Source organism: Aplysia californica, unplaced genomic scaffold (assembly GCF_000002075.1).
Source record: "Aplysia californica isolate F4 #8 unplaced genomic scaffold, AplCal3.0 scaffold00753, whole genome shotgun sequence".
NCBI lineage: Eukaryota > Metazoa > Mollusca > Gastropoda > Aplysiida > Aplysiidae > Aplysia > Aplysia californica.
Window position 1 is genome coordinate 229,262 of NW_004798023.1, and position 25,995 is coordinate 255,256.

Genomic DNA, 25,995 nt, shown 5'->3' on the forward strand with positions numbered 1-25,995 from the left:
AAGGGGAAATAAGTCAAATAATATAACTGTTTTTGTGTGTTTCTAATTCTTCCCCTTACCTTAGGCCTAAAAACCTCCTGACTTGGCCTACTTCCGTGAAGAGGAAACACAGTCAATATCATGCATCATGAAAATAAAGAAAATAAATAAAATGGGAATTTTGTGGGCATTATCTTTTTCTTACTTACGTTATACTGATCGGACACAGCTGTTTTTTTTTTCTCAAGTTAGTAAACATAACTTTGTTCAGTGTGCCAATATGTGATGGAAAGAGTTGAGTAGAGAGCATAGATGTACAAAAGGAGGTAACTCTATGGTAGAGAGCGAGAGCGATTGAGAGAGAGAGACTATGAGAGAGAGAGAGAGAGAGAGAGAGAGAGAGAGAGAGAGAGACAGACAGACAGACAGACAGACAGACAGACAGACAGACAGACAGACAGAGAAAGACCGGGAGGGGGAGAAGGGGGAAGAGGGGTGGGGGATTATTGTACTGCGTACCAAGGCAGAGCAACATATCTGCTCTTTTTATGATTTTGAGTTACGTCGCACTGCCATTGGAAATATGGGCATGACTTTTCAGTTATACTACGTTTATTTTCCAGATACGTCGGTCTGCCTCGAAATGGCAGACTTTTCATCTTCATTCCTACTTTATTATTTAAATGAACAACCAGAGGAAACTTATTGGGCCAATGATCAGAAACGGAAGTGTTTTGGGCTAAACAGAAGAGAACTGCTAGACTGCAAGCTAGTTCACCGTGGTGAGCTGTGAATGGTGAAGAAACGCATTTCATTCAGTGGCAAGCTTTGAAGTCATCCACCTCTACAGTACAAGTACAGGTATAAGGACAGCACCAGAATTATATAACCAAATGTCGCTATTTCTGTTTTATGCCAGAAGTTCCTGAAACAGATATAGATCTAGATCTAGGTATTTTCGCAGTACACCACACTCTCATGAGTTCACATTAACATCATGATCATACCAATCTTTCTTTTCTTAGTCTGAGACAGACTTAGTAAAACAACACATGTGACAGTTAGTTGGCGTTGGTGAAACATGTAAAAGCTACCGTGAGCACCCAGCATACATCTGTGATTGGCCCAAATATAGATGACGTATTTCAGCCATCTATTTTTGTCGTCTTCCCCCTTCTCTCGCCAGTTGACTAGATCTCGCCATGGCGGGCCCGCTTTGCCGCATGGGCTACGCCACTAGACCTAGATCTAGATCTAAGTTTCATCGCCGACTGCTTAGGCTGCTGTGTGCGTACGTGTGTGTGTGTGCGTTCTGTACCTCCTCTTTTCCTCCCCAAACAAAGTTGTACACACATTCAGTACACAGTCGGCAATGAAACCAACCTCGCGTTGTCGCCCAGTAACGTAGCCCATCGCGCGCTGAGTGGCAAAGCGGGCCCGCCATGGCGAGATCTTGTCTACTGGCTAGGGAAACTGCGGAACACCACAAAAATAGATGGCGGCATTACGTCATCCATATTTTAGCCAATCACAGATTTGTGCAAGATGCCGCTGTAGCTTCATATGTGTTGGTGAATTGTATGGGATTATTATTGAAATATATAGTCAGTAGTAGATCTAGAATCTAGATCTAGTAGTAGCCTCTATAGCAGTGGATATAATAATGAAAATAATAGTGATAATCTTTCTCGATGATGAGATGTTCATGTGCTGATAAACTTCCCTAATATCTAAAATCTCACTCATATCAAGCTGCTTGTGTAAATAAAATGGAAGAGGCTAGCCGTACTTAATGACGGCTAGACTGGCAGTCTAGCCTCGCAGTCTAGCCGTATTTATTCTTAATATGATGGCTAGACTGACCTATTTACAAAAGATAGGCCTACTGAATTGTAAATATACATTTTTAGTGTGCAATACCTAAAGTATTAGTATTTGAGATGAAACCAGGGGCCTTAATGAAAGTGCATGTATTTTAAACCTCCTGTTTTCTAATGTTAATAGGGCCTAAGATAAGTACGGCTAGACTGGCAGTCTAGCCGTACTTAAGTACGGGTAGACAGCAAGGCTAGCCGTACTTAAGGACGGCTAGACTGTCAGGCTAGCCGTACTTAATATTGATGGCTGAATTGTAAATGAAATTTTTAGTTTGCAATGCCTAAAGTATTTGTATTTCAGACAAAACCAAAAGGTGCCTTACTGACTTGCATGTATTTGAACCTGAATAATTACTAGATCTAGATCTAGATCTAATGAGACCTGTGTACTTAACAGGCTTGAGTCGATTGGGCCAAACCTAGATCTAAGTACGGCTAGCCACTTCGAAATAAAATTGTTTGCCAGTTGATAAAAGTATATGGTATTTTTAAAAGGTAGCGTCAATTGCCACCGAGTGACGCGGTGGCAATTGACAAAAATTGACTTTTTGTCAATTGCCACCGTGTGAAGCGGTGTCAAGTCTGAAAACAACACTATCTTTAGCATTGTACATAATGTGTGTCTAATGGGTCAATTTGTTCTCAATAATTTCATTGGACGAGCATCTAGTCTAAAGCTACGATACCGTACCAACTTGGCGTGTTTACAATGAGACGTAGGCCTAGATCTAGGCTAGCCTTAGCCTACACTTTGATGTAGAACCAAGGAGTTTAGAACTACTTTTAATCTCCTTGTGTAAAACCAACACATGCAATTCTAGAAGTAGAAGGTCACAAACGCACACAAACTCAAGCAGAAATTCACGTTATATCGGGGAACATAAATCGAGGGACGGGGGTCAGGAAAAGAAACACACACACACACACACACACACACACGCGCACACACACACACACAGGGACAGAGAGGCGAACGCACAACACCGAGCACTCGAGCACAATAAGCTTGATCTACCCACCAATGCAAAAGAGCTCCAATTTACTCGGTGGCAATTGACAAAAAGTCAATTTTTGTCAATTGCCACTGCGTCACTCGGTGGCAATTGACACTACCTTTTTAAAAATATTGTTAGGTGCGTTCCCATCGATTGCTGCGCTTTTTTAGATCAGTGGATCGCGCAGTGCTTTTTGTGGATCCATAGAATGCACAACTATCGATTGGTGCGTGTTCTATAGATGGCATTCGTCTCGTTAATTTTAACTCCCGCATTTGTCGATCTTACTCTTACAATCTAGTTGGTACCAGATTAACGTCTATTTCATATATTGTTGACATTGCACCAGTGTTAAGGGTTGCTGGCAGATTTAATTTTCTCACAATTGGCCAGATTTTTCTCAAAAAGGGTCAGTTCCATGATTGGAACTGATACATTGAAGTGAATTTAATTGTCTTCAAATTATTTACTGCGAACGACAAATTATATTTTGACAAAGTCATTTTACTGATTTCAAAATGATTTCATTCTATGGATCTACATAGCGCTGCGCGATACATCGATCTACAGAATGCTCAACAATTTATTGATGGTTGCGCATTCCATGGGTCCATAAAATGCGTTGCGCGATCTACAAATCGACAGAATGCGCCTCATTATCACTTAGCAAGTGGCTATCTACTTCTAGATTTTTCGGGGCCAAACAGTTTGAATTTGGGGGTTTTTTTGTGAATGTTTGTGTGTGTGTGATGGCATTTATTTTCTGACCCTGCCATTTTTAAAAAGGAAAATATAGGCCCCGGCCCCATGGTTGATAGGTACTCTTGCTTGGTTTTCTCCTTCTAAGCGCCTCAACTCTTGTTGCTGAAATTTTAGTGGTCATGCACAAAGTCTGCTGCTTCCTTAAAGAGGATTAACTCATCTCTATTTTCTTTCAATAGATGAACTCAAAAAAAGCAAAGCGGCTGGAGTCAAAGAAGAAAAAAGCTGCTGCTTTTCTTGAACTAGTGGGACACAAAAGAACACATGACGATTCACAGGTCTCTGGTGTCGAGAAATTAGATGAACAGAACATGGATTCTTCTACAAAAAATGTAAGTGTTGCAATACTTCATTATATATATATGAAATGTTAGACTTAAAATTGGAAATGTGTGCTAATTCTGAATAGTTACGTGTATTATATTGTTTTATATATTGTCGTTTCAATTTTCAGCATGATTTAACTATGTAAAACTACATTTAAAAATAATTATAATAGCTTTAGTACATTAAGTAGAAATTAGCTAAATAATTTTTAGTTCAAAAAGTGTCTTTGAGGTCCTAAAAAATATTGAGAGGGTGTTTCCTTGTGCTTTTTTGGGTTCTTTGTGTAGTCCACAATGATAATTAACCTTTTTAAATTGATAAATTTGGGTCTGGCACCTGTTGCGGGAATGCTTGTCTATCTAGATCTGGTCAGACAGTATTTTTTTCCCTCTTAAACGTTCCCACAAAAGGCTGTGGAAACTATGCGTAGGCTGTAGAGTTGCAAAGCTTCATTGTTCGGGAAGTTTTAGTGAAAGGACGAAGTGCTGCCATCTGCTTATCTTATTATGTATCTAACCTCAAGCATGTTTATTATCTGTTGTCAGCTTGTAAAAGCTGTTTATTTTATTTCTGTTACATGTGTAAAATCACACAGAAGACAGATGAAGAGGAAATAGTGAGTACTCTTTGTGCATGTAAGCATTTTATTATGCCATCTTTCAAAAGAGTGGAACTATTTAGCATAGTGAAATTTGATATATCAAAAAATTATCCTAGAGAAAACATAGATGCGAAATAGTGTATGTTAAAAAAAATCCCATTCAAGTTTCGTCACATAATTTCTGTGAAAATTAGGTTTTGATTAATGGATTTGATTGCTCTCGTACCTTCAATATGATTCTTTAAAACATGTGATCTCACCATTAGTCAGACGCTGCGCTTTTTAGTTTTTAGTTTTAGTAAGTGTTTTACGGCACTTGCAACACAATAAGGTCATATAAGTGCCGAAGATTAGAGGTGTTACAAGAGAGTAACAAACACAAAAAAGAAGGAGGGAAGATAAAGACGATAGATGTTTGATAGGAAAGAAGAAGCAAACCACACCAGAGCACCCGCCAACCACCCACCACTTGGAATTCTGTGCCCCACCTGCTTAAAGAGTTCTCCTTGCTGAAGGAAATGTAACATGTTTTATGAATTCACATAGCAAGATGGTGAGGCTGCTTTTTTAAAGGTATTGTCCAACAGATGCTCTTGACGAAGGAAGTTTTGTTGTATGTTTATGATTTTTCTGTTGTTTTCAGTTATTTTTGGTGTTATTTTCTGAACGTCAAAAAAATGAATCTTTGATCTGTACTGATCCTCAGGAAAGTTCACATACCAATGAAAGTCAAGGGGAGGATGTTCTTCAAGAGATGAAAAAGATCATGAGAGAACGGAAAAAGCAAGCAATGGTAAGGGTGTATAAAAGGAATAATTTTATTTCTTGGAAGCGGACAAAATGATTTTCATCTTCGATTTTATTCAGAAATTTCATGTACGGTGTTGGTAATAATCAAATTAATACAGTGGAAACCATATATAACAGGCCCGGTAATAACAGGGATCCGGTAATAACAGGGATTTAAAAAATCCCCGTTTTTTCCTACTCTTTGTCTCTATTAAAGTTATCGGCAATAACAGGGCCTCATCGGAGCCCAACCGGTTATAGCAGGGACAAAGGCTCTTTAACAAAGTGTAAAAAGTAAGAGAGAGAGAGAGAGAATAACACAGTGATGGAGCAAGCCCACGCAAGCCATGCCACTGCAAGCACACGCAGCCTGTGAAGCGAGTGATGGCTGCGGTGTGCCACAGACTTCAATCTGGCCCGAAACCTGGCAACACGCACGCATAATGTGTCACCAACAATGTCAAGCGCAAGAGAAAATGCCTTTCAATTGACAAAAATGTGATAATCCAGGCTGTTGGCAAAAGCAAGTTCGACTGGCAGGAGATTTGTCGTCAGTTTGACATTCCACAAGGGTTGATTCACACCATTATCAAGGATAGAGAGAAGATCTGCATCGAAAGAAGATGAGACTACCCGATGCAGATATTGTGGACCAAGCTCTTCTGATGTGGTTTAAGGAGGCAAGGAGAAAGTGAGTGCCAAAACCCATGTTCGTGGCTACTTGTGGCAATGGCAACTACACGTGAATAAGTACAGCTGGATTAGTCCGCAAATGCTTACTTTCCTTGCATTTCTGATTTAACAGGGATCGGATATGACAGGACTTTTTCTCTACTCCCACCATCCCTGTTATATCAGGTTTCCACTGTATTGAAAAACTCATGAACTTTTTTAAAAAAAATACTGTAATGCTCCTTGGTTGGCAAGATAGATAAGGGGATACTATGTTTTCATTTCTGGGTCTTTTTTTAAAGAAAATGTAGGCCTCCAACTTTAAAGCCATTTCTAGAATTGGCGAGTGAAACTGGTGTAATGTGCCATTGTTCCTTTTCTGCTAGAAGTCAGAAAGGCCTTGACTAAGTGCACTGCTCGGCGAATGAAACTGGAGAGTCCTTCGTTGTCAGAACTGCCAGATAGGCCTCCCTCATCAAAAAAAAAAAAAGAAGAAAGAAAGACTTTCTCAGTCTCACAACCACCTTCTTTTATTTCCTCTATATCTCCCTCTTTAATCATCATATCCAAAACTCTGAGCGCTCTATCCAGATGTTTTCTGTTTTTAAGAATGCTCCATGTTTTTCTTCTCATGCTTGTTAACTTATATAGTCAAGCCTGCTCTAACAGTCACCTGTCCAAGGCAATCACCTGTGTAATTGACGTCTCCCCCCCCCCCCTTGTATTTTTTAAAAATATTATAATGACCCTGTCCAAGGTGTTTACCTGTCTAAGTCAACCACTTTTTTCCTTCAACAATTAATTACACCCGTCTTGGGCAATTTCTACTGTATTTACTCAGCAAAAGCCCAAGGTGTTCCTTACTCTAGAGGATATGGTTCCTTTCCGTCCTGTGCCTGGTGAGCCCCTTGAGCCTGATGTGATACCACCTCTGTTTGTCATGGACCTTCAACAGTTGCTGCTGTATGGGGCACAGGGAAACGTTGCCAGCTTTAAACCAAGGTTTGTTTGTTTGTTTGAGGTGTAGAGAAGCTCACAAGGCCATCTTGTTTGTGTTGTGTTCAGAAAATAAAAGATGACTAACTTACTCTATCACAGGAGGATAAAGACTACTCAACATACACACTTGACACGTACCCACCTTTCCTTTTCCATCCCAAGCATATTATGTTGGCTCCCGATTAACACTTGGGTAAAAGGAGACCAGTTTGTGCATAATGCTTTTGCCATTTAATGGTAGAATGCTGTTTGTAGCTCTGACAGTAATCCGGCCCTTTCCGTCTGGATCGCTGGTAAGCAGCTGAAGCAGGAGACTGAATTTCTGCTTCTTCAGAGTAATAAACGTTAAAATCTGTTTGTTTATCTGATACCTTTTGAGAGCATTGTTTGAACCCTCTAAGAAAATACCTTCATTTGGGAGTCTAAACTACATATTTTTCATAACATGAAACTTGTATTTTTGTTGTCTTTTCTAGATGGTGTAAACTTCTGAGAGTAGCAAAAGTATCATCAATTGTTGTTATCCTTGTTGATGGAATAGGCTATTCAGACTACTTGGAGAACACCCACTGCTTCCCTTACATCTCAGCTTCATTCCCGCATGTGAGTATATTCAAACAATTTATTGATAATGTATTCCTGATATTTTTTGTCTCTTTTTATTTCCTTATATGACTCAAATGAGGTAGTGCTTGATGAAGCCCTCATGGGACGCTCAATGTTAAAAATAATCAGGAAACGACAAATTCAGTTTTTGGGACACTTGAATAGACATAAGGGTCTTGAACATCTAGCTCTCACTGGCAAAATTGAGGGCAAGCGAGGCAGGGGTAAGCCCAGAACAACATACCTAGGGAACCTAAACAAATGGGTAATAGGGAAAGATCAGGGAAACGTAGCTTTTTTGAGAGCATCCGAGCAAAGGAATGAATGGAAAACCATGATGGCCGATGTCTGTCGCAGATCTGGCTCTGGATGATGATGATGACTTTACTCAGATGGATTTATCAAACTTCCTAAGCTGGCAAGTTTTTGGATAGTGGGCTTTCTTGTGTACTGCATTCCTTTAAGTTCTTTTTTCCTTGTTACTCTTGTCTCAATATTCTTCCTCTCATAATTATCACTGGGATCCACAGGAAATAATTTTTCTTTGACTTTTTATAAATTTGTCATGTTGGACAGGAACTTGAATTTTTTCCCTCCTCTACTTCAAAATTTTCCCAGGCGATGAAGTCATTAAAATGCTGCATATGCTTCGACCTGCTGTGTTGATGATGTCTAGCAAAAATCTTTTAACACTTTCCCTACCGCAAGCCCATGCAGCTCGCGGATGTGGCCTCACTGGACCGAGAGCCGCAAAATATGGCTCAAGTGGCTTGCTATCTATTCCAATCCAGAAATGAAAAGACACGAAAATCTTGGCCAATCCACGTTTTCGAAATAATAGAATAGACTTCCTGTTAGCTGATATGGAAGAAAATATAGCACTGAGAGACAATTTTTAGTAATTTCAGCGCTTTTTTCTGTCCCCTTCGCAATATAAAAATGAAAAGAAAAGTGCTCCCCTGACTTCAGTATATGTCTCATATTTTCACTTCTATAATAGGTACACATACATGACTTTCAGCATTTTTTAGCATTATTTTAGGCAACGTACTTGTGAAGTTTGAATGATGCTGTTGTTATACCTTTTTAGATATGACCTTCCAAAGGTGGAAAATTGTTGATTTCATATGACACCTTCTATATTGCGTAATCACTTTTAGAAATGCCAAACTAATATGATTGGAATAAATCTTCAATATTGTATCACCATCTGATAGATTACTTTTTAACCTTCAGACCTTCAGTTTAATCGGCCATATGATATGGTTTGTGTGTGTTTAGTTGGATGTTTTGACATATTCCTTTGGTGGGGTAGGGGCGTAAAAATAGGTCTGGGAAAAGCCCTGGTGGTGGATTTTGGCCTGGTAGGAAAGAGTAAAGTGTGAGTCGAGTGACAGTTTGTTTTTCTTAGAACTCTGTATTGTTTCCTTTTAATTTATTTTGGATCACAAACTCTTTTGTAATCACGTTTTTCAGTGGTATTGTTCTGCGGTTTGGTAGATTTCTACTCTGGAAATATTAAGGAAGAGGTGTCGCCATTTACGTTTTCTGTTGAAACTTTGTTTCAGCATGCTGAAATGGTTTGCCCCTTGCAATACAACCAGACAGTGGACACAGAGCTCTACAATGTCCCTCTTAGTGTGTCTCAGCTGAAGAAGACAAATAAGAAAGGTATTGTTTAACACTTTATTCTTGGTAATACCCTTATATTTGAGGCATGGTCATGTGAATCATTGCTTCCTTCAATGGCCCTGGCATGCCTGAAATTATCGTAAACATTTTCCATTTAGTAAAAGAAACATGTACACATTAGAGTATGTTTTTAAACCAAACTTAAGTCTCTTGATATTCTTGATTTTAGTATTAAGATTTTGTAAATATGGCCATCTGACATGAAATGTTTATTTTATTTCTTTTCAAACAGTAGCCCATTTTAGCTGGCTTTTCAGCACTGGCCTTTGGTAGATTGTGAAAACTATGATGATTTCACATTCTAATATCCAGTAGGAGATTGCTGTAGGATGAGCTGAAACTTACATTTGTAATTATAATTAACTGATAGAGTCTTCTTAGGTTCCCTAATCTACGTGTGATGGTATAATAACACAGAAAGGCACCACCTTAGAATATGTACTTAGTAGATGACTAATCTACACAAGACTGGAGAGTGCTATTTTTACCATGCATGTTTTTTCATTGGTTCTTATTACAAACTTTAACATCTTTTATTTTAAGCTGTCATTCATGAAGCACACTTCTAGAGACTGTTGTCAAAAGACTGGTTATGTGTTTTTCCTCTCAAACGACTATTTTATCATTATCCATGCTTGACGGTAAGTTTATGAGATTAACCTACACTAGGAAATAGTGTAGCTTGCACATAACGAAATTGGTAGGACGAATGAATACTTTTATTTGACTGAACAAATTTGGCTATGTACGTGTTTTAAATACAAAGAATGTACATCAAAGGGAGAAAAAAAATGGAAATCTGGAGATCTATTTGCCATGTGTTTTTTATTTGTTTTGTGTGTGTTCACTGCATGCATGCTTGACTATACTTTGATTCCTATTTTTTTCTTTCATGGCCACTTTTATTTAATTTCTTTATTATTTTTCCAAATCAGTTCCCCAACGGATCAGAAAGGTTGTTGGTAATAAACTTGCCTTGCCTCCTGCTGAGAAGAAAACCGATGTTCTGTCTCGCAAGTGCCTTTTACTGAGCACGTATCAGATGATGCAGGAAAGCTACCCATTGCCCATTGTGACCCAGCGAGGTACTGTTGAAGGAATGTTTTCCTTTATTCATAAAGATACTTGTTTTGTATGTATTGAGGGTAACGACCATTTGTCTAGACAGTTGCCTGTACAGACGACCACATTCTGCTTCCCCCATAGCGTCTAAGATACTTTTCTCCTCAACAATGGGTTGCCACCTTGGAAAATTTTGACTGTACATAGATAAAATAAGTAATGTTAATTGGCCTGTGATATGATGCTGTGTTGTGTAAAGCCTGTTTCGTTTTAAGCTTTATGAAAGTAAAATGGATTTTGTAGGATTGAGGTATTGTTCAACCAATTTTTTATTACTGAAAACTTATTAAAGGGTTTACTTAGTTGCAAACAAAGCCATGACAATTCACTTTACTTTCTTCATCATAATTATTATAGCTGTTCTTCCATGTGGAAGTTCTACTTCAGGGGCGTGAAACCTATAAATGTCTATATCCACTTGTTCATATTTTAAGAGTGCCAGTGCTGTCATTTTCCTGAACACTAGATTGTTTTGTGTCTGTTTCCTACTGTTATTTTAGTCCTTAATGTAATTGGGTGCGATTGAAGTATGAGAGATGGCAGATTCCTGTGTTTATATCGTTTATTTTTTTTCTCCTTAGGTACCTACAGAGATTTTGTCTTCTCCAAAGAGAAATACAAGAAAGTAACTGAAAACAGCCCATTGCTTGCTCTTGATTGTGAAATGGTAAATATTTGTTTGGTCTCATTTGATACTGCAGTTACTTTTGTTTTTAGCAATGTTACGTCAGATTTTTAAAAAAGAAATACAGTCGAACCTGCCATGACGGCCACCTCTAAAATACGGCCACCTGTACAAACGGCCGCTTTCCATTTCCCCCCTTGTGTTTTTACTATTTAATTTCACTGAGTAAAATGGGCACCTGTTCAACGTGGCCACCATATTTTAACACACAACCCCTATCACACCAAACAATAACAGCTGTCTTAGACGGCCTTATAAGTGACTCCTTTACATTTTGCCATAAATCGTGTATTGGCCCCTGGCGTTGTAGGCGAGCCATCATATTCCAATCTCCTGTCCTTGTTGTTAGGTAGTTTCTTCAACCGATCATGTTGCGTAGGCCCCTCCCGCTGTTGACCAATAGGTAACAATAAATTTCCAACTGCTGGTGAGGTAACCGTGGGATCCCTCATCACCCATAAGCCCCACCCAGAACTCATACACAAACCGTAAGTGAGATGAGGGGGTCACTGTTTACCCAGTCTATAACAAGGTAACAATGGACGTCAACGTGGACTTGCGACAGAAGTGTCGCTCGTTCTCTGGGTCAAGTGGGGGCGACCCATGTGTTTGTTTTTAACGTGGCGCTCTTGGTCTTACTCGTCTGACACATTTTGTTTTATTGTCACCCTTGCACAAAATGGGGAACAAAGTAAAAAAGGCAAACAGAAAAACACAAAAAAACCAAACCAACAAAAACAACAACAACAACAACAACGCTGCTATCTTCGGTTTGGACCTCAGAAGGAAATGGTTTGTTTTCTTGATCTTTATCAGTCCTGCCTAAGACAGCCACCTGTCTTATACAGCCACTTTTTTCCTTGACAACGGGTGGCTGTCTTACACAGGTTCGACTGTTTTGTTGAGAGATATTTTGGATAAGAAATTTGGCAGTGCTTTGTTTGTAACCTTGTTGTTGTTGTGGTTTTTTTAATGGTTTTCAAATACGGTACTTGATTTATGCTGAGAAGGCAATAGTTTGTCAATGCCTGAACCATGAGAAATAAAATTCAAAGCAAGAAAGAAATGATTGTCTCAAGTCATGTACTTTCTGTGTCATGCCTGTTTTTTTATTTTTCTGTTTGAAGTTTGTCATAATTTGTTTTCTTTTCTCCTGCTTAACTCAGTGTTTGACAACAGCCAGGAGGAATGAACTGACCAGAGTTTCTATTGTCTCAGAGACTGGGGAAGTTATCTACGACTCACTTGTGAAACCATACAGACAGATTATCAACTACTTGACCAGGTAAATTGAAAACATATTTGAATTTTCCAAGAGAAAATGAAGCATATAAAATGGTCAACGTTTGTTTAGTCTTATTTAATACTGCTTTAGGCTGTTTGCAACCACCAGAGTGATATTGTTTTCTTTTTAAATGATTTTGTTTGGTTTTTACTATTTTTTTTAAAGCTTGGAAGTTGAGAAAGGAGTTTTGAACCATGATCACCTTTGTCTGTTTCAGATTTGGCACAAGTAGAAAAAGAAGAAAATGAGGCTATTTCCTCATTGTTCAATTGAAATTCGGAAGTGAAGAAATAGCTAGCGCATTTCATAGAGTTCGAATTAAACTGGCTATCTGTCATATCATGGCTGTTTTGTCTTCCAGTTTTGCGTTTTAGACCAGCCTCCAAAGAACCTCTTGTTGTCATAAAAATTTAACTTGGTACATGTATACTATTTACTTAAGTCACATTTTCATGTTTCTTGTTGTGTTTGTCATGACTCTGAAAAAAAATTGAAAGTGTACCATTATTATTATTGAAGGGGAGATAAGGACGATAGATGTTTGATAGAAAAGAAGAAGCAAACCACACCAGAGCACCCGCCAACCACCGACATAAGAGTTTTACGGCACTGGCAACACAATTCGGTCATATAAGGGCTGAAGATTAGAGGTGTCACAAGAGAGTAAAAAACACAAAAAGGAAGAAGGAGAAATGAGGACGAAGGATAGATAATGTGACTGTGTTACTGTTAGTCCACTAAAAAAATGTTCAAAGCTCACGTGAAAACCCTTCTTCCATTTTTACAGATACAGTGGTATTACAAAAGAGATTCTTGACCCCGTCACCACCAGGATAGAAGATGTTCAAAGAGATATCAGAGAAATTCTTCCTGCGGATGCCATTTTGTGTGGACAGTCTCTGAATGGAGATCTCATTGCTCTCAAGGTAATAGTTTTTCGTGGTTTTCTTTAGGAGTGCTGTTAACTCCTTTTCTCTGGCAAGTTGCTCTCAAGGGATTTTGGTCCGCGCACTGTGCCGATTGTCCTTCTTTGTTTTAGTAAAGTTTTACGAGGCTAGCAACTGCATAAGGCCAAATGAAAGCAAAGGGGTGGATGTCAACAGAGAATGCCAAATCGGGAATCAGGCTCACGCTGCTCACCTCTCTAGCCTCAACAGCACAAAGTCTGCTTCGACTATCAAGACACCCCAGAAATAGCAGTTCACTATAGAAGTAGAGGAAAAATGACAAAAGTGACGATGAGGAAAGAAAAAGCAGCAGTCCCCCCATGTTTTTCCGGCACGGTATGAGCATGACATTGATAAATCAGCCCATTTACAATTCTACTGTGCATATAAGAACATGTTAATATCCCACCTTTGGAAATGGCCTAAAGACACTTCAGTCAGTAGCACTGACACTTCAGTCAGTAGCACTGCCCTGGGGGGTGAGGAGTGGGGGTGCCGATGATTCACTGGTAGTGGCTCGGTCACATTCCTTTACGGTGAAGATGGTCTCGCTTAATGTTAATTCTTTCACTAGACGAAGAACTATCTAAACAAGTTAATTTCTTTTGATTTAATGACCAAAATTTAGTTATGTGTATGTCATTTTCAGGTTTCGATTAAAAAATGGGCCCTGATATAGTGGGGAAAAAAAACTTTCGGAGATTTTTAAAAAAGTTAAAGAACCTTGATTGGTACAGTGAGAACCGATGCCCCCTCTGGTTCAAATGCAAATATTATTTACGTTTGTGCTGCCTTAATAATGTTTTGTTTAGTACACAGTTTTGATTTTCACAATTTATTTCATGTTTGTGTTTTTCAGATGTTTCATCCCTACGTGATTGACACTAGTGTGATATTCAACATGTCTGGTTCTAGAGGAGTGAAAGCTGGCCTCAGGAAGCTCACACAGTTTTTCTTGGGGTGACTTTTCTTTTCAAATATTATGTTATTGTGACAGTCTCTTGTGTTATTGTGACAGCCTCTTGTCTTAATTTTTTTTTTCTTTTTTTTTCTCCAGTATTTTGAGGTATCTGTAGCATATAAAGTTTAACACTACCATGATCTTTCAGTACCCACTAAAAAACAACTGTAGAAGCGATGATATCCATATGAACAAAACACATGTATTCAAAGGCATACCAGATATGCGTACAGTGCACATGAGAGCGAATTATTAAGGTATATGAGGTACACCCACAGGGCAGGGAATGGGTTAATTGAAAAGGAATGCTTGATTATAGATTGTTGAAATTTTTCTTAAACCAATTAATGTACTATTCTATTCACTTCAGACGGTCCATTCAAACCAGCAGCGATGGTCATTGCTCTGCTGAGGACGCCCTTGCAGCCCTAGATTTGGTCAAGCTCAAGCTTTCCAAAGGTATAATGCCATCTCTTTTAGTGTGCACATAGTCTGAATAAGTATAATCAAGACTAGGAAAACATTGTGAAGGAAGAGCAGCAAAAAATTATACATAAATTTGACACTCACTGCCTTTCCGGAGTCTGCTTATCTGAGTGAAAGATGAGCTTTGAGAAAACTGTTTCAATTACAAAGTGTGTCCGAAAAATTCCAGGACAGGTGTACAAAAGATATTAGATGAAACCAAATAAGTATTTTTTTTGCTTCTCCTGTAAAAGAAATTTCTGCAGGGGCTAGCCGATCTTGTCACAAGGGTGAGGACATTTTTTGTGACACTAGTCCTAGAACTTTTTTGAAACACCTCATGTGTCTCACACAGTAATGAAATCTTTTCTCATGCAATGTAAACAGGAATTGAAAACTGGCAATAATATATTGCTATGATATACACATGTGTCTATGTTTGTGTGGCCTTGATATGCAATGAGTCATGTGAGGCAATAATGATGTATTTGATGAGTAGATATTAATGGTGCCTGCCTTACGTTAGCATAAAAATGCTGTCTAGGAAGCAAATGAATAGTCATGGCATCACTCTTTGAGTAGTGTATCTAATTTATAATACTGTGAAAACGGAGACCAAAACGAACATTTGAAAAAAGAACGTAAAATAGCCACAAGAAGTGAAGGAGACCTCACTGACTTTTTTTGCTAACTATAAGGCCCACAAATCCTCAATTTTAGTTAGGTTTTTTAAAATATTAAAGCTACTGCCGTGGTTTGTTTTTTGTTGACCTGTGATATAAAACAGATGAGCATTAAGCTTATTTTTAAATAACTAAGTGACACTGAGTAAATGCTGGACTTGGCTCATGGTATTAATTTTTTGTGTGCCTTTGTTGCTTTTGAAACTGATAGCACAGAAAAGATTGACTTGGGTCTGTGAATGTGAGTTTCTATAGCTGTTGTATGAATGTTATGATTTGGGTAAAATATATTCAGTTGTCTTCATTCTTTTTCCAAAGGTTTGGAATTTGGAGATGCCACTTTAAATGGCATCTACTTTCCTGACATCAAGACTTATTTCCTTGGTGAAGAGACTAATACAGGAAGAGCTGAAAATGTGGAAACTGACGAGAACAGTTCTCAATCTAGTGCAGACAAAGACCTCAGTACAGCAGATAACAGTGGGCAAGTTGCATCATCAGAACCTGTGAACCAGAAAGACAACGCTGCAACTTCAGAAAAAGCCCCAGCCACGGCTGCAGTGACAGCGCCGGATAGCTCTGAGACTGCATCAGATTCAGAGGATTCTGGCGACGAGGACGATAGCGGGGACCGCACATCGAACCAGGGGGATGCAGCACCTCCTGCAAAGAAAGCCAAGGTGGAGGAAGATTCTAACTCTACATCGGAACCTAATACATCTGCCGGTCACTTTGACTCAACGTCAGAGTTTGTAGAGGAGCAGAAAAAGCTCCTGTTCTCACAGGGGGACAGTGTTCACGTCAACCACAGTTTTTTCCAACTGGTCTATGAAGCAGGGAGGCCAGGTAATTGCATGTCATGTTCGGGGATATAAGTTTTGTCAGCTTATGTTGTATACTGTGATGTAGTAGTAAAGCTTTCCACTGCCGCGCACAGAAGGCGTGAGTTTGTTTCCCCAGTGTGGAAATTTCTGTCGAGTGTCTTGGTCTGTCTGTTGGGAAGCTGTATCCCACTTGGCCCGAGTTGGCCTTGACAGGTAGGACCAATGTAGCCCATCTGCTAAATGACATAAGTTGTGCCAATGGCGATGTAAATTTACAATATATAAAGTCATGTACAATTGACTTTGACATTTTCCCAAAAAGCTTAGTTTCACCATCTCAACATGAGGTTGCTAAACATGCTGTTAGTTTTACAGCTTCATGGAAAAATCAGTTCTATCCTTAGCAAGAAGGAGCACCATATGACATTTATGTAACACAAAAAGAAGTGTAGAGACATATCCTCTAAAAGATGCTTCTGACCACCCTTTGACTTATTTTGTGAGAAAGAAAAAAAGACGAATTGACTTACTACACTCAACGAGATTTTAAAATTTCATGTTGAATATGCGTTCAATTCTGTATGGCACCAAGCATATAGCTAACTAAGCCACTCCTATTGTGGTATCGTAAATTCAAACACGAAGCTTTTATTGTAATGATGCCTTGATTAACTTTCTGTCCTCAGGCGAAGTTTGACTCTGGTAATTTTTACAGCTGTCGAAATGTTGTTTAGTTGAGTGATGGGCACTCTTTGACCTAATATGATGGTGAAGTGAAGGAACTGGGATTTAAAAAAGAACTTTACTTTGTATGAAGAACTGTAATTGTTTTGCAGTTATCGAAGCTGAAATTTTATAACTTGTCTTGCAGCATGCTTGATAGACCGAGAGGCTGTCGCAAGCAAGTACAGCAAAGAACCAGTGGAGACCATCACTGTTTCTAGTGACACCGTGGCAAGAAAGACAGCCAAGAGGCGGGTAACGGACAAGGAGTTTCTGTGGGTGCGTTTTCAAGAGATGCTGGATGTTGGAGGAAAAGAGCAGCTTTCTCAGCAAAAGTGGCAGGTAAGAATGAGCTTCAGTCTATTGTAAGATGGGGGACTAATTGAATGTAGGATCGGGGACCAACCATTTAATGTAGGCTGAATGAATAATGATTTAACGAAGAATGGATGAATAATAATTTAATGTAGGATGGGTGACTAATTGAATGTAGGATTGTTGACAAACAATTTAGTGTGGGATGAATGTCTAATAATTTGATGTAGGATGGGTGGATAACAATTTAATGGGGAATGGATGACTAATAATTTGATGTAGGATGGATGACTAATTTATTGAAGGATTGGTGCCTAACAATTTAATGTAAGATGAATGAATAATGATTAAATGAATAATGGATGAATAATAATTTCATGTAAGATGGATGAATAATAATTTAATGAAGAATGGATGAATAGTTATTCAATGTAGCATGGATGACTAATAATATAATGTAGAATGGGTGACTAACAATGTAATGTAGGATGGATGACTAATGATTTAATGTAGAATGGATGGATAATGATTTAATGTAGAATGGATGACTAATATTGCCAGTGTGCTGAAAAGTTCTTGGGATGTTGCTTGTCAGTTGTTTGAACTATTACAACTCATATATGGTCGCTTTTAAGTACAAGGGGGCTATCCCGAAAAATGCTGTTTTGAGAAAATCGAAGACAAAGTTTTTGCCCCTTGTTCAGTTTCTTTAAAATACAAGGAGCGTTTTCTCTATAACCAAACAAATATACAAACCAATGAAACCAAACTTCTCCTATAAGTAGAGCAAATCCCACTTTTGGTGTAGGTCAAAATTTCTAGAAACCCCTGAAATCTGGGTTAGCCCGCTTGTCCTTAAAAGCAACCATATGCTCTTTGTTTTCTGACGAGCGTTTTGTTAGCTCAGCTGGTATCAATCATGCTGGACTACAAAGTGGATTGCCCTGGTTTGAGTCCCTAACAGGGCGTCCTTATGTGTGGGTCGTTTTGTGGAGCTTCTAAGGCTCTCGAATCATTTGGCTTTGTCCTGTTGGTGAAATCTTAGAAACCTTTGAAGTAGAAATCAGTTTCTTCCTTCATAACGGGACAATAAACCACAACTTACATGGAACTATAACTCTGTATTAATTTGTGTACAGTCAACATCATGTTCTATGAAATTGGATTTAATAAGGCCTTGGGCACTATGAAGAGATTTTTAAACCCTTGACTTGTTGGAGGAGGGGGGGGGGGGGGGGATGGGAGATTCAAGTGTATCAATGGGCAACCTCGTACCCGATGATAAGCTTTGTAGTAGAATCAATCGGCTGTCAATGATGCTACTTTGGCCTTTTTTCCCTCCTGCACAACTTCTAATTTGTCACGTCAAGAGATGTATCTGAAATATGGCTTTTTCTACTTGACTTCATTTAGAAAATGCTTCCTCGTTTTATCACTATTTTCTTATACTGCATGCAACCTTGTACACTGCTAATATTTAAGGTCAGACGACATGAATTTGTTAGATCTGAGGTTCACTCTATAGCCCTTGAAATGCTGAATTCAAAATAATGACATGGCTTACTTGGCTTAGCTGATTTTAGAGCTTGATGGTAGATGGGTGCTCCTTTCCTATCCAAAGTCTGACATCCTTATTTCTCCTTCTTTTTTGTCTTAGCTCGATACTCTGCTTCTTCTTCTTCTCTATCGCATCACACTTGAGGTCCGGTATCTATCATATACTGGACCGTCCTGCTCAGTTCATATGTCAGCCCGTACAGTTTCTTTTGTAGTGTTGATGGGGTTGGCCATGTTTCCTGTCTCAGGGCCTTGTATGTCCTGCAGTGCTGAAGGATGTGTTCAACAATTTGGTCCGTCTCTCCACACTGGCATTTTGGTGATCGTACTAGTTTAAAACATCTGTACACATGTTGTCTCTGTCTTGTGTGTTGTGTTCTTAGTTGCACGATATTCTCCTGTAACATCTCTAATCTTCGATAACCTAATTTTGTTGCAACTGCCGTAAAATTCATACTAAAACTGAACTGATTTTAGAGTGAACAGTTGATAGTGACCTTTTTCCTTTGTCGTCTTTTCTTCTAGAAACAGATGAGAAAACTGGACAACAGAGTATCGAGTGTGATGAGGCACGCAAATCAAGATACACTGGCTGTGGTAGTGATGACCGGACGTCAAGAGGGTAGTCAAATTCAGAACATGGCAACCTTTTTGACCACTACTTGATCCTGGAGACGATTGTACCACCATAGTTTTGTTTTCATACATCTAGGCTCTGAGAGTGGCTTGGCCCATGACAGACTGCCTTTGTTACAGCACATCTGACTTAATTAAGCTACTTGGCTTAGCGCAGGTGTCGCAATTGGTTAGAATTAGCTATTAGTCAGTCTGAAAATTTAATCTGAAACTGAATCTTTAAAAGTTGTATTTAAATGAATTTTGAATTTTGCATGAATGAGAGAAGAAAAAAATTTCTGTCACGCTTTTATCTTTCTTTCTTGAGAGAACATTCGTTTGCATTTTCTTCAAGATTTGAGCGTCATCATCAATTGTGACTGGTTGCAAAATGCGGGCATTGGATGCATATTCAGACTTGAGCGCACAGATCCTTTGAACGTGTACTGATCCAGATTTTGCCTATATTGAATATTTGATATTTTCAGTTGTGAAATTGATAATGCCGAAGGCATCAGTTTGAGATTAAAGCCGAGAATGCAGGTTTTTTTCCAAGACCGCCCATTTTTTCAATATCTTTGTAATGTGTAAGGTATGATTAACTGAAATTTAGATTCTCATGTATAGCCCGTGCAGCAACAGCATTGCTTTATACATGATGTAGTAACATAATCATTGCAGTTTGATGACCCTTTAAAAAAAAAACCCAATAAACTTGCATTTGAAAAGATTCAAAGTTGTAAAGAATAGAGGTTTTTAAAAATAAGTGATTACATGATAAGTTCCTGGTAGGGGAGATATCATGTTTCTATACCTTTGTCTTGCTTTTCTTGTCAAAATGATTGTGAGGATTTATGTTACACAACTATTGCAGCAAATTTGTGAATAAATTTGTATAATAATATATGATACTGATGTTTTACGTTGTCATTTTATAGCTGTTAAAAAGGAGTCAGATTCATTCTAAGTCTTAGTGTGATGTATTTAGTCATTTATGTCTTTTTTCTGTATTACTATAACATTCTCTTTTTCCGTGATACTTAGGCAAAGGTTTACTTATGAGGTCATCCTTCTTAAAATTACATTAAAAACCATCTTTCATCCATGATAGCACAGCTGCCCCCATGTTGATCTCAAAGAGAGTGAGAACCCGGATGTGTGCAGTAGGTCAATGAAGTTCTGAATGGAGACCGACCTGAACTAGACTTTTGCTGTAATAACCATACATTTTGTGTGTCGCAAAAGATGTGAACACTGGAAGCACATGCACCCATTGTTCATGAAGAATGTGAACTAAAAAGAGTTTGTAAATCTAAATGAACGATGATTGCTGTATAATTTTTTTTCCCACCTTTTTTAGTTTGAGCTTAATACATGACTTAATGATTGGAGATCTCCTGACCAGTGTCTGTGGGTGCGACTTCCGTGTAGGAGTTATTTTATCGAGTACTTCTGTGTGTCATATTCTATTCAGCCCAGGAAGAGTGGAAATAGCCTGCCTCCTTAATGATCAAAATTGAGTCAATAGGGGCATAAAATTATTATGTACATTCATTGGGTGGGTGGGAGGATTTCGTGCCGTCATCTGTTGTGTATCTTCTAGGTCCTACAAATAGATACAAATTTTATGTGTTCCTGCCACGTGTATTACACAGAAGACTCACAAAAGAACAGGGCAGTGTTCCTTCACCATCCCCACCCTCCTGCCTCTGCTGATAGGGTCAAACTGATCGTAATCCATTTCAGCATATCTAGCACAAATTATAAATAAAATGTGTAAAAATTTCAAGGACAGTGACAATTTCTTTTCCAGAAAACATTTTAATGAATTGGACGAATGAATGTGAGGAAAAAAAAATTCTGTGAATTTACAAAAACATGATCACATGGCAATTGAAGACAGCTCTACGGTAGATGGTATGATGCACAGATACATACACACCACCAACCAACAATGTTCACATCTTAGAAAACTATTTTAAAGTCCCGTTCTCACTTTCAGAAAAGAACTTTTCTAAACACAATACAATCATTTTTTACTTTAAAGAATTTTTTTACAAAATTGAGTTGAAAACTTTTACAGTATCTCTTGTGATCAATGAGCTTACTCAGTAATAAATGAAATAAAATACAGAAAATGAAAATAAAATAATAAATAACACTTTTTCCTGCAATAATATACATACAGTGGAATATGGCAAACTTGGACAAATGGAGGCTATTTTGATAACACAGATTCCAAAAACTGAGGTCTCGGTCTTGCTTTTTACGAGTCTAGATGTAAGATAGTAAAATGTTACTCAAATTTCTTTTCAGTGAAACTTGGAATAATTTTTCCTTCGAGAGGATGATAAAAACCATGTGAAAACGGAATGATTTGACCGAGCTCTTCCATTAACCTTGCCCACTGATACAGTCATGTTGAAAACAGAGCCAACTCTTGAACATACGAGTAGAGATGTAAACAAATGGGACTAGAAAGATGACTGCAGAGGTATAGTGGAAATTAATTTGGAACCAGAAAGGGGCACACAGGTGAGAGTACATGTTCTTCCATATGAATGAAAAACCTAATAAATGCAAATCTGGATCAAACCAATCTTAAAAATTAAAACACCCTTAATATTGGCCTTTTCAGTACTAAACTATGATAGAAGGTTTCTTAACTCTATCCGTACACCCTGGGGTCATTTTGTACCTCCGGGGTTGTATTCTTCACATTTTAGAAATCTTCTTGTACAAAGCTCTTTGAAACTTTCAGTATTTCTCAAAAAATCATTTTGACAGACAGCTATGCAAAGCGTACGGATCGGATTAACGAGTAAATTTCCTCTTTGGAAAGTGGTGGCACAGAGTTCCCCACGTTCACGTCGTACAGATACGGTAGTAAAACATGACGTACGGATAGGGTTAACTTTCTATCATAGTTTAGTACTGAAAATGTCAATATTCAAGGAGCAGGTGTAAATATTATAGAGATTCCACAAGTTGAAAGAAAGATGTTTCAGCTGTTATACATTTTTTTCTTTAGATTGGTGTAACAATACCTGATATTGGCAAATACTAGGTTTTCAGTTCAAATGACAATGTTTGTACCCGCCAGATATATCTTCATGGTCATAAAACAATTGCCCAAGTCATTTCTTTCTAGTCACTGCTATGGTTAAAATGCCTGCTACTTGTTTTGTCTCTTAAATACCACAGTGCTCTGTTTTGCATACTGAAAACCCAATTAAATATGAGAGACATTTACATTTTTGCTTAAGTCATAAAATTGACTTTGGTAAGCACAGTTTTTGTAAGTTTTCTCACAACAGCATATTGATTTTAGATTTTAACCGAGACCATAAGCAAATGAACTATGAGGTGGATCCTGAGAAAAAGGGGGGAGCAACTATGGACAAGTACCATTTATGAGGCCACCAACCTTGCAGATAAATAGACAGACCAAAAAAAAAAATTACTTGAGCATAATGATACGACCCTGATGGTAGTACTGAAAAGCACGAAGTGATTCCGGGGAAAGGAACAGGGTTAGAAAAAAAAAAGGACACACACAATAAGGACACATAGAGGAGGAGTAGGTCACATTATCCACAGTCCTGTGTCTCTGCATAAAATTTACAGTAAGCCTGAGCTGAGTTGAAGTAGTGTCAACCGAACAAGAAAACCACTGCTGAAAAAGAAAAGCATCTAGGTTTTCAATCAAACAATAGAACATGATCAATACTTGGTGAAAGAAAACTACACATTTTGATTGTGATTATCATTGAATCTGACCATAATGGAATACTTGAACTAACGCTCAAACTTTGAACCACATCACAGGGTCCCGACAAGTTTGAACTACATCGTGCATTCGAGCTTGACTTCCAAGCTTACTTGCATCACAAAAAAACAAATGGAAACTGGCACACTACAATTAACAAAGGGTGACTGTGACTGTGAGCAACCTTCAACTATGAACCAGAACCTGATTTGTACCCTTGACAAAGCCTCTGATTAAATAAAGTAACTACATCAACTTGTAAATACCAGGACACGCACACAAACAAGACTTTTTCTTACATACGGTATATATGCAAAGAAGAAGCGTATAAAAAATTTAAACCAGGATTTCGAACTTGCGCGGATGAGCACCCAGTACGGTGAACATACACCGTCAAACCTATTGCGGAATTACAGGGAGCAAGAACAAATAATTCCGATAAGGAAATGGGAAGGGTGAGGTGGTTACTAAGAATCAAGGGTTTTTGTATACATTAAACCATACAACAAAATCAGTTCAATTTATTCTTCCTTTAAAAAAAACAACAATACTCAATAAATATTTGAATTTAGATATATATAATAACAGCATTACTATTAACAGCCCTTCATTGACTCATTTGATTCGTGGACCTTTTACTTTCACTAACAAAACTTACTAGATTAAAAAGAGTTCATATGAAATATCTAACCGCCAGCAACACTAACACAGAACTCACTCAAAAACCTATTTTGATTTTATAATTACAATTGAAGTGATATAATTGGAAACAAACACTCCAGGCCCAGGTTAGTCGTCATGACCGAAATGTTCAGTAATATAAGATTTACAAAGTAGAGGTATGAAAAGAAAAGAAAATATACACAAAACATGTCAAATAGCAGAAAAAACAAAAAAAACAAACCAAACCACTTCTAACTGACTTAGGGTAGTTCAGTCATGGCACATTCTATGAAACCAGGCTCTATTCTCTCTGTGCATCACTCTAGAGGAAACAAAAATTTTGTTGAGTATTCTCATGTCTTAATTGAGTGAAACTTACATGTAGGTTGAGCTTTCATATTTCATGATGAGGGATAAAACTTTACTGATCAATCTGACTGATAACAAAGAGGGATTGATGAATGATGTGATAACTGCACATAAGTGAGCGAGTCATTGCACAATGGAAGAGTAAAGTAATGCACCATAACTTCTTTCTCACAAACGTTGTTTTGGATCCAGTTCTCTTACAAACAGGTGACAAAGAACAAATGAAGTTAAATGCACGATTACGATATCATACTACAACTTTCAGGTATCTAGGCATGTCAGATGTGTGAACACTGAAATGAATTGAAAGGCGAGTTGGGAGAAACATTCCATGAAATGCAGTCTTGAAGATCATAATTAAATCTTACAAATGTAAAAAGCAAACACCTTTACATCTTTGTAAGGTGAACCAACTTGAATGCAACATGAAAGTAGCCTCTGACTTTAATTGCCAATCATGGTACCCACTCCTTCCTGTTGTCTGTCTTTCTAATCATAGTTAAATCTTTCTTTTCCTTCATCTTACAAATGTAAAAAGCAAACACCTTTACATCTTTGTAAGGAGAACCAACTTGAATGCAACGTGAAAGTAGCCTCTGACTTCACACTACCCTAGAGTACCATTCTGTTAAGATTAGATATTGCTCAGACAGTGTCAGTGGAGTAAATGAATGAAAAATTTCAGAAGAAAGCAATACCTCCCCCAACCCCTTAAAAGAAAAAAACCCCAAAAAAAACTACAAAACAACCAAACCCTAAACATTTCAAGAATAACATTCTGAATTAATCAATAAGGACAAAAAAAGGAAAATGTTTGAATATGTCTCTGACTACTACATCTTCATAAATTTTACCACACAACTTACAATGTGTGCACCTATTCAAAACCAGAAGAACAATATAATCAGGAGAAAAGAAAAAAACCCAAACAAACAAAACTGAAAACTAAATCAAGTTCTACTCTGATTACATATATATATATATATATAAATATGAATGTAATTCATTTCAGCTGGGAAGGTGCAATTGGGCTATTTTAACAACAGGTATGTATCTAGCAAGATCACTGCACAATCTGCACCTTTACGGTTGGAATTAAACTGGTGACCAAAATGAATGGTACGATGATGGCACAGAGAAATGTCCACTACAAACCCTACACTATTACTATTACTGTCTTAGATCTTGATATATATGCAAGCCAAAGGATTGGGTTTTCAGTACTTTGCAGAATTTGCAACAGCAAAACTGTGCTCCATGTCTCAATTTACATTCACTTTTTCCGTTTTAGTCTACAATCATCAGTAAGTCAAAAGGGAATTAAATTTAAGCTACTCAACTTTTTTGCTCTTAAAAAATAACCCAAACAATCCAGACCCAGATGAACAATTAAACCCGAAAGTACCATCATGAGCAACGAGTCCACTCAGATGATACGGTTCTCATAAGATTTCATCCGTTCCATGAAACTTTGTAGCAGAAGTTTAACTATCAAAAGGCCATGCACAGTCAAAGTATGTGTACTATGTCTCTTGATGGGCAATACTTTCTCAAAGGTTGCCAGCTATCACCACAAGTGTATTTTTCTGTTGTTGTTTTTTTCAATAACATACATGCATTATAATAAATATACATATTACAAAAGGGGGAAGTAGGGGTGGATGATTCATTGACATTTTGATTTTTACTTTTCTATTATTTCTCCTCTTCCCA

General features: G+C 37.9%; 1 protein-coding gene across 1 annotated transcript; it reads left to right on the top strand.

Moving 5' to 3' along the window:
- Positions 1–743: 743 nt before the first annotated feature.
- Positions 744–20,390, top strand: LOC101850991 (uncharacterized exonuclease C637.09). The gene is made up of 15 exons (XM_005109176.3): positions 744–840; positions 3,793–3,945; positions 5,248–5,334; positions 6,844–7,004; positions 7,478–7,604; positions 9,176–9,278; positions 10,235–10,384; positions 11,003–11,088; positions 12,273–12,391; positions 13,179–13,317; positions 14,198–14,298; positions 14,670–14,758; positions 15,766–16,293; positions 17,143–17,336; positions 19,392–20,390. Exons 2-15 carry the CDS (start codon positions 3,793–3,795, stop codon positions 19,530–19,532), a joined length of 2,178 nt encoding a protein of 725 aa, XP_005109233.1. The 5' UTR covers positions 744–840; the 3' UTR covers positions 19,533–20,390.
- Positions 20,391–25,995: the final 5,605 nt, after the last annotated feature.